Source organism: Emydura macquarii, unplaced genomic scaffold (genome assembly GCF_026122565.2).
Source record: "Emydura macquarii macquarii isolate MOO-44397 ecotype Brisbane River unplaced genomic scaffold, CSIRO-AGI_Emac_v2 contig_306, whole genome shotgun sequence".
In the NCBI taxonomy this organism is placed as follows: domain Eukaryota; kingdom Metazoa; phylum Chordata; order Testudines; family Chelidae; genus Emydura; species Emydura macquarii.
Window position 1 is genome coordinate 3,292,032 of NW_027130443.1, and position 17,227 is coordinate 3,309,258.

Below are 17,227 nucleotides of genomic sequence, written 5' to 3' on the forward strand. Positions count from 1 at the left end.
CGCTCCGTGCTGGGGAATTTCTTACCTTGAACCCGGAGACCACATTCTTTGTCGCTCCTTGCCACAAACTGCTGCGTTCTGTTGCTGTGACCTGCCGAACAACTGCCACGTTCCACCCCAGAGGTAGCTGCACTTCACCAGCAGGCTCCAGCTGGGTGGTCTTAATGCTCCAAGTTCCACTCAGGTCCCTACCTCCAGTCTTGGACCAACCGGCAGCTCATCAAAGGATTTAACAGGATAACCAGAAGCCAGGGCTAGCTCCCATAAGAGTTTGCCATTATCCCCCACTGTGAGATGGCACAGGAGGGCCAGGGGGCAGCAACCTACAGCCAGTGCTGGGCATTGGACACTGTTACCAGTGACCCCTTACCACAGGCAGAACAGGCCCAGAATTGCCACAGGACAGACAGTGCTGGGGGAAGGAGTCAGCCCTGCTACAGCCCACTCCCTTGATAAATGCTGAGGCGTGCATTATGGGATTCCAGCCGCAGGGGAACTAGGACTAATGACCAGCTGTAATGCTGGTCCCTTCCCCTCCACACTGGGGCCAACGCAGAGCAGGGTGCACTGGCTGTTAGAGCCGGGGCAAACACATTGCCACAGGCCTTGTGGCCATCCCCTACCACCAGCGTTTGTCCCATGCTGTGGTGCATGGACCACAAGTAAACGGGGCGCTTGAACCAGTGACCAGTGGGTTGCTGTCACGGCTTTAAGCCAAGCGTAGAAGCTGCTGAAACCTTTGCCCGGGTAACTGGGCTAATAGGCTGAGTCTGGAACAAAGGAGGAAACTGTTCCCGTCAGATGGCTACTGAGGTGGTGCTGAGGGCTCACAAATGTCAAGGCCAGAAGGGATCATTGTGATCATCTATCCTGGCCTCCTGGATAGCACAGGCCAGAGAACTGCCCCAAACAGCTCCTAGAGCAGGGTTTTTAGAACAAGGTCCAGTCTTGATTTTAAAATTGCCGGTGATGGAGCCTCCACTTGGTAAATTGTTCCGGTGGTTAGTTACCCTGACTGTTAAAAATGTACCCCGTTTCCAGTCTGAATTTGTCTAGCTTCAACTTCCAGCCATTGGATCATGTTAGACTTTTCCCTGCTAGATCGCAGAGCCCATTATTAAATATTTGTTCCCCATGTAGATGTAATCAAATTACCCCAAATCTTTTCTTGGCCAACCTACATAGATCGAGCTCTTTGAGTCTATCGCTGTACCGCAGTTTTCTAACCCTTTAATCATTCCCGTGGCTCTTCTCTGAACCCTCCCCCAATTTATCAACATCCTTCTTGAATTGTGGACACCAGAACTGGACACAGGATTCCATAAGCAGTTGCACCAGTATCAAATATAGATGTAAAATAGCTTCTCTGCTCAGACTCGAGATTCCCATTTATGCTTCCCAGGATCATATTAGCTCCTTTGGCCACAGCACTGTACTGGGAGCTCATATTCAGCTGATTATCCACCATGACCCCCAAATCTTTTTCAAACTCACTGCTTCCCAGGAGATAGTCCCCCATCCTGTAAATACAGCCTACGTTCTTTGTTCCTGGTGTGTACATTTACATTTAGCCATATTAAAACACATAGTTTGCTTGCACCCACTTTCCAAGCGATCCAGCTCACTCTAAATCAGTGACTTGGCCTCCATTGTTTACTACTCCCCCAATTTTTGTGTTATCTGCAAATTTCATTAGTAATGATTTTATTTTCTTCCAGGTCATTGCTCAAAATGTTAAATAGCATAGGGGCAAGAACCGATTACTGCAAGCCTCCACTAGAGAAATACCCACTTGCTGATGATTCCTCATTTACAAATACATTTTAACACCTGTCAGTTTGCCAGTTTTTAATTTATTTAATATGTGCCATGTTAATTTCTTATCGTTCTAGTTTTTTAACCAAAATATTGAGCATCCCCAAGTCAAGTGCCTTGCAGGAGTCTAAGTATATCACATCAACACGATTACCTTTATCGACCAAACTTGTAATCTCATAAAAAAAGTATCAAGTTAGTAAAACAGGATTTATTTACTATAAACCCATGTTGATTTGCATTAATTACCTTGCTTGAATTCTTTATTAATTGAATCCTGTATCAGCTGCTCCATTATCTTGCTTGGGAGTAATGTCAGGCAGACAGGTCTATGCTTATCCAGGTTATCCTCATCCAGGTTATCCTCTTTACCTTTTTTTAAAACTGGCACAACATTTGCTTTCTTCCAGTCTGCTGGAACTTCTCCAGTGCTCTAAGACTTACTGAAAATCAACATTAATGGTCCAGCCAGCTCCTCACCGAGCTCTTTAAAAACTGCTGGATGCAAGTTGCCTAGACCTGTTGATTAAAAAATGTCTTCCATTAGTAAGTGCTGTTTAACATCCTCCACAGATACTAGTGCAAGGAAAAGAATATTACCACCATATGATGAGACTATATTGTGTTTTTCCCCCAGATACAGAACAAAAATATTTATTGAAAACTTCTGCCTTATTATTGATAATTCTACCATTTCCATCTCGTAATGGACCAATGCCCTTGTCAGGGTTCTTTTTGTTCCTAATATATCTTAAAACCTCCTTATTGTCCTTAATTCTGCTGGTCACAGATTTCTCTTTATGTCCCTTTTCAGTGTTCTACAGTTCCTAACTTCTGATTCGATTAATTACTATCTACTTCCATTTGCTGTATCATTTTTTTTATAGCTGCCATTGAAGGGGGGCATTATATCAAATTACCAGGTGCCTAAGCTACTGCCAACTATTGAGATGAATTATCAATTATTTTGCTTATTTCTAGGAATAGTCATTTAGAAGATTTTCTTTTGTGTGACCTCGTTCAGCTAAGGCAAATCTGTAACTGTAACTTTTGGGGTATAAGAGGGAGGTAGCAAGTTTGAGTCGGGTGGATCACTTTGTGGACACACTGAAAGATCTCTAGGCACATATGGAAGGACTGGCCATCTGGAAATCTGTGACTGAATCACCCGAAGACTGTCTCAGACTTGTGGGGTAAGTGTCACTGCTGGGTTTGTATTTGTATGTGCTTAAGACTAGTAAGTGGAGACCTCTGGTAAAAGCATTCCAATGGGAATTGCTGGAGACCAATAACGTAAAGCTTTAAGTTAAGAGCACTTGGTTTTGACCTGCCTGTGCCAGCCACACAGCAGGCAAAGGTACTGCGTTTCCTTTGGTTTATTTTCTGATACTGATTTGCAGAGACTAAAAGCTATTGGGTCAAGGAACCCTGGATGACAGTCATCACTTCCTTTTTAAACCGGGTCAGTTTTTTAACCAGTACAGCCTTCTTCCTCAATTGTGGGATTGGTATTTTGTGGGCGTTTTGGACACTGAAGCAGAGGAAGATGCTTGTATTTGCATGCTTTTAGCCAGAAGGCAGATCTCAGCTGTAGCCTAGCAGGTGTAGATGTGGAACTGTTGGGGCTCTACAGAAGCAGGGCTGTGACAATTTTCACAGCACTCTACGATCATGGGCTGGCTAAGTGAGATCGGAGAGCTGTTTCTTTCCAGAAAGCATTTGTCATCGAGCACATCCTGCCTCTTCTAATAACCACAAGAATCACAACAATTGTTTCACTTTTATTTACATAATCACGTGGTGTATTTCCCCCGGGACACTAGAACGTGCGAGAGCAGAGACACTGATTTTCCAGACTCCACAAGAGCTAAACATCTCCGCTGGAAAGGAGGAGGCCCTAGAGGATTCAAAAGTTGGTATCACTGTTTTACAGGGGCACATGCAACAACTCAGATTACTTGGTGAGTACTATAAATACCAGAATACAGAGAGAAAATTAAGCTCCATGGGAGAGAAGCAGCCACCCTCGCCACCCGAGAGGGACGAACAGGTTTCACAGTTGCAGAGTTGTATTGATGCTGGTTTCTATTTGAAACACCACTTACATTAGTGTCATCACTGTTATCATGAACACACGTATGACTATAGGCAGAATTTTGAAACTTATGTCTGTGTTAGATGTGTCAAAGGAACCACCTCCCGGCAGCTAGTTGGATCTGGGGCGGTCAAATAAAAGGGAACCCATTTTCTGATTTACAATGGAGAAATATGCACCCAAGACCAGTGTCTGCACAGTGAATGGTTGTAACCAGATCTCACAGCCAGTGTGGGGAATGGAGCAGCCTGTGCAACATGCTAATTCAGAAAGCAGCAAGGACTGGGAGGCAGCTGCCACTTCAGAGCAGTTGAGCCTGGAAGCACAGCTGTGCATTTCCAATAACCCAGTCAGCATTGGTGAGTTAAGGTGGCTCTTGGAAAGCACTAGACACCAGGCCAAACCTTTGGAGCAGCCTGAAGCTGGACTCAGGAGCTGCTATAAGTCTCAATGGGCTCCTTGCGATTTCACACAAATCTGGCATGGCCACTTAGGCAAGCACTGCTTATCAAGGAGAGGGGCTGCTATGGGGAAAGGATCCAGCTTAGCCAGGCAGGAGAGAGAATTGAAGAGAGCAGGGTGGGAACTACAGGGCTACGGCCCAGTATTGGGCTAGCCACGCTAAATTTTATCTCTGGGGTCAGAAACTAGAGTCTGAGAATCATGGTGCATGGATGCTCCTCTGGATGCAAGTACAGGGCCATGGTTCAAGACTGCTTACGCTTTGCTATTTCCCTTTATAGCTGCAGTATTTGGATCTCAGAATATTGCACTCTATAATTCGAGCACTTGCCATGGCAGGCAGCGATTTCAGCAACTCTCCAAACTGCAGCACCAGTGGCTGTGTGCACAGAAGTGCACGTTGCAGGCAGTCCTGCGGCTTTCCCCTTCCTGCTGCTTGGGATGCGGACATGAACGTGTCCAGTAGGTATATGACCAAGAGCCTTGCTGGAGTTAATGGTCGTGCATCTCAGACGTCTAGCAGTGCCAGTTGATCTTAGAGAACATGAAAGAGATACGATAGTCACTGAGAACCCAACTTTGCCCTTCTGAGGGTGGCGACAGCTCCTCTCCTAGCCCTTAGGTAGTTTGAAGCAAATCAGGGTCTCCTGAATGGGTGGTCTCTGGGCCATGCAGTGATTTTTAGGATCATATCCTCTTAGCACTTTGAGAGTCAATCACTGTTACGATTTATCAGGAGAAATATCATACCAACAGCTGAACACAGCAGAATCCTAGGGATAAAGTGATAATTTCATATTTTATGAGCTCACAGCTTCAAGTGAGAGTTTTTGAATTCTGAAACATTGTGAAATTCTCAAGATTACAATATTTTACAATACAAAATGTCTCCATTCAGTATTATGTCATTTTACTCCTTCTGGGATTATAACAATTATTAAAAACACACACAACTTTCTCAATAGGACAATACCACCGCTACAGAAAACAAAGGAGAAAGCCTGTTGCAATGATCTCACAATCCATTTAGTGCAAAGGAGACGGGAACTTTTAGCAGTGTCCAATGAGACATGTTCTTTATATGCTCATTTTGAGAAACGGCAAAGATTCAACCTCTGAATGAGATCAGGCTGCCAGCTTCTATACTGAAGCTTAGAACAATGTCTATATCAACGTAAAAGGACAGAAACACAATATACGTGGCCATTAAAAATAATATTTATATATAGATATATAGAGAGATTTTTCTCATGTAATGTATTTCGTTTTAAGAAAGAGTCCTGGCAGACAAACACATCTGGCTTTCTGTCTCTGTGAACTCAGAGCCCATTGGGGCCATCTCACACAGCCAGATGTTTATCATCTGTTTGTGTGCCTCAAACTAAAGTACATGCTGAGTGCAAAGTCCCTGTGGTTGGGATGACTGTTTAGCCAGGTTGCTGCAGCCGCAACATGCCTTTTCCACAGAAAAAGATTCAATCCGCTTCTCTGCCAACATTCCTGCAAAGCTGCTCTTGCCGTTGCCTTGCTCACAGCTGCCCCGTTCGGAGGATGCCTGGCATGGGATAACTCACACAGTTGTTTCATCTGCATTCTTCTTCATGAGCTTGGTGGAGAGCAGGGAATGCTGAACAGGATGAGGGCTCTTGGAGTCGGGAATCATTAAGCGGACTTTCTGATTGGTCCTTCTCCACTCCGAATACAGTTGGCAATGGTAACGGAATGAAACCTGATGGACAAGAAAGTATCAGTCTGGTTACTGAACTGCCTGGGCTCGCCCCAGAGCAGATGGGAGGCGCCTCTCTGTGCTCCAGAGAGTACAAGACTGGGAACAGCTGATGAGATACAATGGCAGCACTAGCTGCCTTACCCAGCCCTGCAATATTTACTCCTGCACTCTTTCCATAATGCACTGAAGCCAAGGGAGACAAAGCTGTGCCTGACGTGGCTCGGATACATCTCTTCAGACCTTGAGCTTCAGGCCTTTGCTGAGGAATTGCACTGTTTGCAAACTCAAGACCTTGTTTTCTGTTGTGGTTTTTTATTTTAAGAAATTGTCTCTAACCAGTAACACAGGCCAGCTGGATTTGCTGGAAGCACACATTCCTGGGCCAGAGTTTGCTTGATGTGGTTTGCACCAGTACGTCCCAGTGCCCCGTGGATAGGGTTCATGGAGACGTTACAGGATGTCACTGTGAGGGATTGCTACAGGAATCTTACTCCTGTGCATGGGTTAACCAGAGCGCCACATCTGGGTGTGAATGAACATCCCATAGGGCGTTCTGACAGGGAACATTCAGCAAGGCAGGTCTATAGTAGGATCGGGTGACTCTCATACGGTCCAATCCCTGCAATTCGCAGGCAGCAGTGGAGCTTGGCCCTATTCTGTTTTTTGAAGCTCTTGCAGTAACTTGTTTCCCTGTCTACAGTGACTGCTTTCAGCCTTTCCTCATTTCCCTCTGAAAACATTCCTGCTCCCAGAGGGACCTGCATTTCCTCCCACAGCTGAGCCTCTGACTCAGCCTGAACCCAGAAGTGAGGCAACTGAAGTTTGCCAGGCCATACGGCTAGATGGAACAGGGACCCCTGAAGCAGGTTGGGACCACAGACATGGGATTCCACAAACCGTTTCAAATCAGGCCAGTGCTGGGAGTTTGGGGCTAAGTTTTCACACCAGACCGGGAGTTCCCAAAGTTGAAGGGGAGAGGAACACACTTGCCCTGGCCTTGCCCACAGACTTGTGACCCATGAAATGCCCATTTGCTCCTCACCTCCAATGTTCTCCTTTGCTGGCCATAAAGCAGAGAGAGTGTGTGTGTTTTGGGGGCGGAAAAGGGATGGAGAGACAGACTAAAAACAAACTAAACAGCCACAGCTACAAACACACAGAAAAGCAGAAAAACCTGAGAGAAAACTGAGGACCCTCAACACAGTGAGGGATCCAATGCTGAAGTAAGGGGGCAGCAATCTCTGTGGGGAGGGGAAGGCTCCAACCAAAGAAGACTGGGCACTATTCCCCAGATTTTGGTTGTTTTTTTGTGCTTTCAGCCGATGGGTGGAGGATGGGCACACAGTTAAGACATGACATGACACGAAACTGCCTGTTGATGTCAAATTTAGACTGATTCCCCCCTCAGACCCGCCCCAAAGCCAACTGCTCCTGACTGACTGACTCAACCTGCCCAGAAGAGTGGCAAGTGGGGAGTGTGTGGGAAGAACCTGTTCCCAGGAACAATGCCCTGAGCGTCCCACGCTCTGGTGAGCGTGCCCAGAAACAATGCCAGTTACAGATTGCCAACGGTCTACATCCAAGGCAGGGATAGCCACTTTTAAGGCAGTATTGCGGGGCTGCTCTGCTACAGCAGAGAACTCCGCGCACTGACTAGTAAGGAAGGGGTGCTCTGCTACAAGAGACAAAGTTACAAGTGCTCAAGTGAGAAGAGGGCAGGTTTCCTCCAGCGTGGCTGGATCTTACTTTTAAACAGACCCTTTTGTGGCCCCTGGCCATTTTCTCAGGGCTTTTAAGAAACCCTTTTGGTAGCTTCCTACTGGAATTTCAGTGACCCCAACGGATCTTGAACAGGAGAGTCCCACAGACTGGGGGCTGACGCTCCTTTTCCCTCTTTGCCATGGCATAGCCTGACTATACCTTGCGGATATATTTAATAGAGCATGCGACCTGGCCAAAAGAAGTGCAGATTCCCATGCTCTTAGGGTGTCTCTGACAGTTATTTTAGCCACAATATATATATATATATTTTTTACCAGCGTGCCAAGATCCTGGAATTTTTCTTTTCAGAGCAGGAAGACACAGAACAGCTGGGCTCCTTACTCCTCTCCCCATGCTCACTGACCACCCCGGTCCCCATGGTCTGTCCACTTCTACAGCCCACACTGCACAAGCTACACCAAAAGGGCACGTTGCCGCTGTCCACTCGTGGACGGTCTGGATGACGTGCAGTGAGTTAGCACCCCCAGGCAGCACCTCATTTTCACCTCAACAATTTATATTTTAAAATTGAATGTCTTTGTTTGTAGCGGGAACAGCCAGAGGCTTGCCTCTAGCTACAGCACTGCAACCACAGCCATGACTGAGCTCTGGGAACACAAACAGTCCTCTTGGAATGCTCTGCTTTGAATTCCCGTAACTCAGAAAGCCCTTTAAACGAAACAGGGCACTGGGCTCAGGCACTGGATGGCATCTATTGCACTTCGCTGTTCACTCACCAGTGTCCAAAGGACATAGATAGTAAAAAGTGCAATAGTAAGTGCTATGAGTCCGATAGCTTCCAGCCGGCTGTTGAACTGTAAGTGATCCTGGGCACCACGAAGACACAGCCAGCCTGAGATTGCGGCCAGGGGAGTAATGAACAGAAAACACACCATGTCACAGAAGAGGGTCCTCTTTTCATTACGAGGGCCAGGATCCTTCAGCCACTACAGGAAGCAGAGGAAAGAAGTGATTAGTCAGTGGCGCACACCAGAGCTAATACATACGTATGTGTGGGAGAGAAATGGGAGCTGCTATTCTATAGTGTTTGCTTCTCATTATTTGCATCCTGTAAATGCACCTGGTGCTTTATAACAATAACAACGCACACGGCCTCATAAAACCAGGTTAAAATACGGAACGTTTTAAACACTAACCACGCATACGGGAGGTGCTAACATATACGTGTGTAGCGGGGAACACATGACTAAGAGCGCTGCTGTCCAGACAGAGTAGAAAAGGTCAGGCTGCTGCTGGCAGACAAGGCACCGTAGGCACTGAGTGCAGATCTTTTCTAAGTGGTGCTCACTGTACTCTTACAATGGGAGTGGGCCAGAATCTTTTTGCCCAACAGTTCATCCAGGATTCATTGTTCTGGCAGGGAGGATTTGTCTCTTGTATTAAGAGGTTTTGTTTTAGGCCTGCAATCTAATATAGCAGGGTCTGGGACCTGGGCAGAGAGGAAGGAGGAGTTCCTGCTGCAGGAAGGCAGGGTCAGGAAGGCCTGCTTCTGGGGCTCCATGTTCTGACCAATGCCAGCGCCCAAGAGGTGTGCCAGGGCCCCTCCAACAGCACATGGATATCCGATGGCCTCAAGCATGGTGGTGACGGACTGGGGATCCATTGCGAGAAGTGGGCTATCAAACCATAATCCTCATAAACCACTTCTGAAGAACAGGGAGACACAGATGGATTAGTGCAAACCACTTCTCTAAGCAGCTATCAGTTTAAGTGGTTCAGTGCTAGTTATTCCACTCTCATTTCCTCTTCTCTTAGCAAATCCCCAGCCCTGCTGGCAATGTTCTCAACCTGTGTGCGTGGGGTGCCTAAACACTGTCCTGTTGGCGCCGTCTGCTTCTGCAGCAGTGGATACCCAGGGAATCCACTGCAAAAGGAGCTCCCATGGGAAACAGAGGTTATGCTAGAGAGGGTAGATAGGGTGGGGATAGGCCACAAAGGGCCCTGAATGTGAAGACAGGCAGCTTATGTCTGACCTGATACAGAAGGGGAAGTCAATGGATGCAAAAGGAGAGACATGATCAAAGCAACAGTCTAAGGCCGTGTCTACGCTAGGGAGTTTACAGCAGCACAGCTGTACTGATGCGGCTGCACCGCTGTAAGATGGCTCGTATAGCTGCTCTGGGCCGACGAGAAAGAGCCAGCTGACTCAGGCTCATGGGGCTGTCTCATTGCTGTGTAAACTTAAAATCACAGGGTTAGAAGAGACCACAAGGGGTGTCTAGTCTAACCCCTGCCAAGATGCAGCGTTTGTTGTGTCTAATCCACCCAAGACACATGGCTATCTAGCCTCGTTCTGAAAACCTCCAGCAAAGGAGCTTCCACAACCTCCCTAGACCAGGACTCGATAAATTTGCTTTGGAGTTAGGAGCCAGCCCAAAAATTAAGGAGCCAGACAGCGTGGGCCCAGCGGCAGGGCGCCCTGGCCGGAATGCGGCAGCCGCTGTCCCCTCCAGGCCCCACCCCTTCCCTCCGCCCCTCTCCCACAACGTGGGCCCAGCGGTAGGGTACCCAGGCTGGAGCGTGGCAACCGCAGCGCTCCCCCCGCCCGGCCCGGCCATGTGGACGCAGTGGCGCCCTGGCTGGAGTGCAGTGGTTGCTCCCCCTAGAGAAATACTAGGTGCCAGAATTAAATTTCTAGGCGCCATGGTGACCTGGTGCCCAGGGTTTGTCGAGCCCTGCCCTGCACTGTCCTACTGTTCTTACAGTTTTTCCTGAGATTTCATCTGCTATGCTGTAGTTTTAACACACTGCCTCTTGTCCTGCCCTCTGTGGCAAGAGAACACAACTTTCATGGCAGCCTTTCAAGTATTTGATGATCGCTATCACGTCCCCCTCAATCTCCTCTTTTCCAAACTAAACATACCCAGTTCCTTCAGCCTTCGCTCATACGGCTTGCATTCCATCCCTTTGATCATCTTTGTTGCTCGCCTCTGGATCCTTTCCAGTTTCTCTACATCCTGTCTATATATCGGTGACCAAAATTGGACACAGTACTCCAGCTGAGGCCTAACCAGCGGAACTCCTGTGACTTGCATGTTATGCCTCTGTTAATGCAACCTTAAATTGCATTTGCTTTTTTATTGCAACAGCATCGCATTGCTGATTCATGTCGAGATTGTGATCACAACTCCCAGATCCTTCCCAGTGGTGCTGCTGCCAAGCCAGTTTATCCCGCATTCTGTATTTGTGCATTTGGTTTTTCTTCCCTAAATGTAGCACCTCATATTTGTCTTTGCTGAATTTCATTTTGTTGTCTATAGCCTAGTTCTCCAATTTATCAAGATCCCTCTGAATGTTAGCTCTATCCTCCAAAGTGTTGGCAACCCCCCCCCACACCACCACCACCCCCCTAGATTTGTCTCATCTGCAAACTTGATCAGTATGCTTTCTACTCCTACATCCAGGTCACTAATGAAGATGTTAAATACCATGAGACCCAGAACAGATCCCTGTGGAACCCCACTTGAGACCTCCCTCCAATCCAACATCATTCTAGTAATAGTGACGCTTTGTTTGCAGTTGTTTAACCAACTACGTACCCAGCTAATGGTAGTTCCGCCAAGCCCACATTTCTCCAGCTTACTTATCAGAATGTCATGTGGGACTGTGTCAAAAGCCTGGCTGAAGTCCAGCTATATTATGTCTACCACATTCTTCCTATCCACCAAATCAGTTACCCTGTCAAAGAAGGAAATCAAACTGGTTTGGCATGATTTATTCTTGGTAAATCCATGCTGGTTGCTAGTGATCACCCCCCTAGATATTCACAAATGGAATAGTTTATACAGTACCCTAGTAGCTTCCCAGGTGTTGCAGTCAGGCTGACTGGTCTACAGTTCCCCAGCTCCTCCTTTTTCACCTTTTTAAGGATAGGCACTACACATTAGCCCTTCTCCTGGCTTCCAGGACCTCTCCTGGAAGGGCTCAGGCTGCAGCCTTGGCTCTGAGACCCTTCCACCATGCAGGATCCTAGAACCTGGGCTCCAGCCCAAACCCAGAAGTCTACACAGCAATGAAACAGCCCTATGAGCCCAAGTTGGCCGGCACAAGCCAGCCATGGGTGTCTAGTTGCTGTGTAGACATACCTCAGGATGATGGAAGTTTGGATGAGAGTTTTAACTTTGTGGATGGAAGGGAAAGCTGTATCTTAGCACTGTTATGAAGAAAGAATCAATAAGGTGTACACATAGCCTGGATGTGAGGTTCTAGAGAGGTCTGAGTCAAAGATGACACCCAGGTTAGAGGTCTGAGTGACAGGCAGAATGGTGGTTTTGTCAACAGTGATCGAGAAAGGAGATAGCGGGGAGTGGGGCTGAGATTAGAAGCTCTGTTTTAGCCATGTTGAGCTTGAATGACGGTCAAATATCCAGGAGATGTCGGTGAGACAGGCTGAGATTTGAGTTTGGACATAAGAGGACAGGTCTCAAGTAGAGAGACAGATTTGCGTGTCATCAGCATAGAGATGGTCGCTGAATTTGTGTTGGTGGATGAGATTATCTAGAGTAAAGGTGTAAAGGGAGAAGAGAAAGGGGCCAAGGACAGAGCCCTGTGGAAACACCATAGAAAGTTGGTGGAGGGAAGGGCGGAGGGAGATGAGGCGATGTGCAAGCCCAGAAAGGACCATTATGATCATCTGGTTTGACCTTCTGTATAACACAGGCCAGAGAACTCCCCCAAAATAAATTCCTAGAGCAGATCTTTTAAAAAAACATCTGGTCTTGATTTAAAAATTGGCAGTAACGAAGGATTCAACACGATCTTTGGTGAGTTGTTCCAATGGTTAATTACTCTCACTGTTAAAAGTCCTTAAAAGGATCCTTTGAAGGACACCCTGAAGGAGCAGTGAGAGGTAGAAGAAGAAGCAGGAGAAGATAGAGTCACAGAACCTGTGTGAGAACAAGATTTCAAGACGAGACACATGGTTGATGGTATCAGTCAGCTGACAGGTCAAGGAGGATGAGGATAAAGTACTGGTTCTTAACTTTCGCTTGGAAGTGATTAGAGATTTTAGTAAGAGCTGTTTCAGTGCAGTAAATTGGAGAGGAATAGGAAGAGAAGAACTCCAGACAACAAATGTCAAGTGTGTTCAATGGGCTTAGAGATGAAAGGGAGAAGGAAGATGGAGTAATAGCTGGATAAGCAGGTAGGCTCAAGGGAGAGATTTTTGTTTTGTTTTTAGGGGAAAAACTGTGTACTGTGAGGGGAAAGAGGCAGAGGCGAGTGAGAGGCCAAAGAGCAGATGAGAATGGGAGTGAGGATGATCAGGAGATGGGATGGGAAGGGGCACTGGGGCAAGTGGAGGGGCTAGAGGAAGACAGCAGACAAACTTCTGCATCTCTGGAGGAGGACAGAGTTGTAGGGTGGTGAAGGTCATGTTGTATTTTGTTAATTTTCTCTGGCAATACCTGGAAAGGAACATGGCAGAGAACCAAAGGAGGGGGCAGAAGTGTTTCCAAACCTGACTGGAAGCTCCTGGCATTAAAGAGAAAATAAGAGAATGTAAAATCCTCCACATGTTATCACAGTTCCAGTACAGCACCCCACTTGGCTACTCCCCAGACTGCTGTGGGGATTCAGCTGCTGGATCCTGGGTGTTTTAAGCTTTCCAAGTCTAAGCAGAGTCCAGGCACTGCCCCCTTCTTGGGGTCCCTATGCACATGTGGGGTGCAGGCCCTCTCGCTCTAGCATCTCCTCCTGAGAACTGTGCCCAAGTGGCCCATTTCCCAGCCCCTGGGCCAGTGCTGAGCCCTGAGGCTCACCCTTCTCCCTGTACACACCCTCTCTTCCAGAACTCCAGCCATGTGGGGATTCTGGGCCTACAGTTCCTCTCTTTAAGGGGCACCTGGTAGGTGCAATGCATCAAATGCACAGCCACTCGGCACAGGATTCTAATACTGTCCTTTAATCACAGCAGAAATGCACAGATCTGTACAAAAACGAAGTGCACGCATTTCTCTTCCTCACCATTCCAGAACATTCGTTGGGCTGGGGTCAGAGTCATCTGGGGCATCCAGGATCCTTCTGCTGCAGTGCATGCCATGTGTTTTCAAACACGTAGCATCCTGCCTTCTCTGCCCTTGGCTGATCCGTCCCCTTCCTCTCTCCTGCCCAACACTCCGAGCGTGGCTCTGTCTTCCCTCTGTGACTCCTTTATAAACCCCTGCTGTGTCTCCTTTGTCTGCCTGGTTTGGGAGCTGTCCACTGATGCCAGTCCCCAGAAGACAAGCAGGAAGAAGTGGCTGCTCCCAGAATAGGCTGCTGCTAGTTTCTAAGGGTGGGGCGTGCTTAAAGCCTCTTCAGTAGTGCAGGATACACAGACAGAGGCACTCCATGATACAGCAATTTCCTAACAACTTCACAATACTGAACAGAATTCGTTGGCTGGAAAGAGATTCCCCAAATCACCACCATTGGCAGGCCTCTGCTACACACTGCAACTGGAGCAGGAAGGGGAATGAAACCGTGAGGCAAACTCATTTAAAAACATCAAAAATACTGAGAGCCATTCACGACAAAAACCAATGACCTTCATAAAATAACTAAATTAGGTGAATCTGATCAGTTAACAGGACTAATTAGAGACTGAGCTATTCGTAGTATAACTGATAACCAGGTCAAAGCAAGGTTATTGCAAGAAACTGACTCAACTTTGAAAAGTACAGCAGATAATTGCAGGGTGTGTGAAAACTATTGCTTCCTAAACGTTTGCATGCAGTGGAAAAAATCAGAGTGCATTTAATTAAAAATGGATGTTATGGCATGAAGACAGAATGCAAAACCGCAAAGGCTTGTTACTGCGAAACCTTTCTGAACACCTGAAATACTGCATAGTGTTTTCTAAGATGAATCCTACAGTGTAAATGTGCCTTTTGTTTGCATTTGACATGGTTTTACTAAAGTAGAAACATCTGGTTCAAAGTAATTCTATGCACTTTAACTTCTTATAGTTTAAAGGATCCTTTTCAGAGGTCTATTGTTGAAGGCTTTAAAGACTGAAAGAGTTTGAACATCACTGGCTGGAAACCAGTATGCTCAGATCACAACTATAAATAATCACACAAAAAAGTATGTTTAAAGATCACTCAAGATGCAATGGCAAGCAAACATTAGGAAATGCCAGAATTAAGATTGCCCTTATAACTTAATTCAGCCTCCTTTGTGTGTATTGCATTTAGATATAGTGCATTAAGATACATTATGTGATTATGTAATTGATATCTATCTTCCACAGGACCCCTGCCTCATTCAGGGCACAGGCCAGCTGGTGTTCACTTAATGAGAAGCTATTCAAAATTCTGTTATATCATCATGTTCAGTGTATGACCTCAAGGCTTATTTACTGTACACTATTCAAATCCTGCTCTGAACAGAGAATTATTAATTTCCTCAAGGGCTTTTCCATTGTGCGCATCACTACAGTATCTGACTGATTCACAATGTTAATGTATTTACCTTCCCAACACTCCAGGGAGATCACTGGAGATTATCCCCATTTTACAGATGAACTGAGGCATAGAAAGATTAAGATGAAAAATTTCCACTAATTTTGGTATCCAATTTGAGATGCTTAGAACCCGATTTTTCACAGTTCTAACCATCGTTCAGCACTGTATATATTCAAAGCCACGCTCCCGTTGATTTCAGCTGCAGCTGTGAATGCTCAGTACTTCAGCAAATCAGACCCCAGGGCTCCAAATCAAGCACCCAGAAAATGAGGACCACACAACTGGTGATCCACCTGTGAAAAGGCTGGTTGAAGTGACTTGCTCAGCATCACACAGGACATCTGTAACACAGGCAAGGATAGAAAACAGTTCTCCAGGGCAGCGTTCAACTGCCTCAACTATGAGACCATCCCTTTTCTTCCTGCAATCCTCTGCCTCATTCACTACACACCTTCCAATACTCAACAGTGGCTTGGGCTTAGTGGTTCCTTCTCCTCATGAGAGGTGGGCCTTTAGTTTTGGGCAGGCCTAGACCTTCCTGTCCCAGTTCTGCAGATAACACCTTCCAACTTCTGCAACAAATAAATGTAAAGGCCCTACACACAGACAACAGGCTCCTTCACCACCCTGCCTTGATTCATTCCCCAGAGCAGGTCCTTCCTGTGCACTCAGTGAGTTGGAAAAAACAGTGTGTGATCATGTAATTAAAGACTGAATCACAACTTATACACAAACGTTAATTCTGGTATTTCCTAACTTTTGAGCGCTTGACTTTGCAACCTTAATAATGTTCCTTTAACATAATTTGTATGTAATTTCCTAGGTTTTTAAATAGCAAAACCGAAAAAACCAAGAAATTCCATCATGTGGCATCATATTAACACCCATGGAGGTCATCAGTAGAGTTGGAACCTTCAGATCCACGGCACAGGTCTCTGCCAAGTGAGCTCACAAAGTACTTGTTAGAGGATGACAACCTACTACTGCTACGTTTTCTTTCACAGCACTGCCTCTCAGTCTGGATCCATTTTAAAAACAATGTCATGATGTGTGCAGAATCCATTTGGGCAGTGTTCCTTGAAGCCATCAATAGGAGTTTAAAGTTTATCATCTTTGGCTGTTAATTCATCCATCTTGGAATTTAAACCACTTTTCCTTTCACATGCTTTTTGGCCTCTTCTCAATGACATTTAGAGGTGCCGACATGGTCACAAGCAATGGCTCTGTTGAGAGCCACACTCAAGTGCAGGCCTCTTCCAACGTTGATTTGAATAAATAGCAAAACTGGTAATGAGTCTCCTGACCACTGGCTTTTGCAAAGATATTTTGTGTCTCCCCAAAGCCTGTACCAATCACAAATCTGAAAGTGTCACTAAAAATAGACGACCCTCAGACTAAACAGGATGCCCAAATGCTTCTCTTAGCTTACATCAGCACACGTATTTCTGTTTTATGCACCTGGATGCTTTTACTAGCACTTACGTGCAGGATTTAGATGTCCTATTTAGATACCCAGTATGGAAAATTAGGCCTTGTGTAAGGTATCCCATTCCATAGCCCTGCCAGGATGGAGCAAGATCACAATAAAATCCCCTGGGTGGGAATGGGAGCACGCACAAGGGGAAGGATGATTCTGGGAACTGTGTACACCTGAACAAAATTTCCTGATTCTTCTATTGTGGAGTCTTCATTCCAATGGAGCAGTCACCAAGAGGTCTGGGGAAAACCCCCAAAGGGAAATTTTCTTCAGTTTATAAAAACAGAAGAGGATAAGAAAGTAAACCTCCATGCCAGCCCTCCTCTGCAGCTGCGTAAATAGTCCTGATAAAGGCCCCGTCCAATCTTTCTCCCAGCTGCCAAACCAAATATGATGTGAAGAGGTGAATGGGCAGAGAGGTT

The 17,227-nt window shown here is 46.4% G+C and overlaps 1 protein-coding gene across 2 annotated transcripts in view; it reads right to left on the bottom strand.

Annotated features, from left to right (window-relative positions):
* Nucleotides 1–3,583: 3,583 nt before the first annotated feature.
* The window catches only part of MARCHF2 (membrane associated ring-CH-type finger 2), a 62,021-nt gene continuing 48,377 nt past the window's right edge, over nt 3,584–17,227 (bottom strand). Inside the window, exons 4-5 of one of the 2 annotated variants that reach the window (XM_067557067.1) lie at nt 8,756–8,809; nt 3,584–6,101 (exon numbers count right to left, since the gene is read on the bottom strand). In XM_067557067.1, the coding sequence (XP_067413168.1) occupies nt 5,943–6,101; nt 8,756–8,809 (213 nt within the window). In that variant the 3' untranslated portion in view covers nt 3,584–5,942. Of the gene's footprint in view, nt 6,102–8,599; nt 8,810–17,227 lie in introns of both variants that reach the window. The other variant, XM_067557056.1, reaches the window with a different exon arrangement.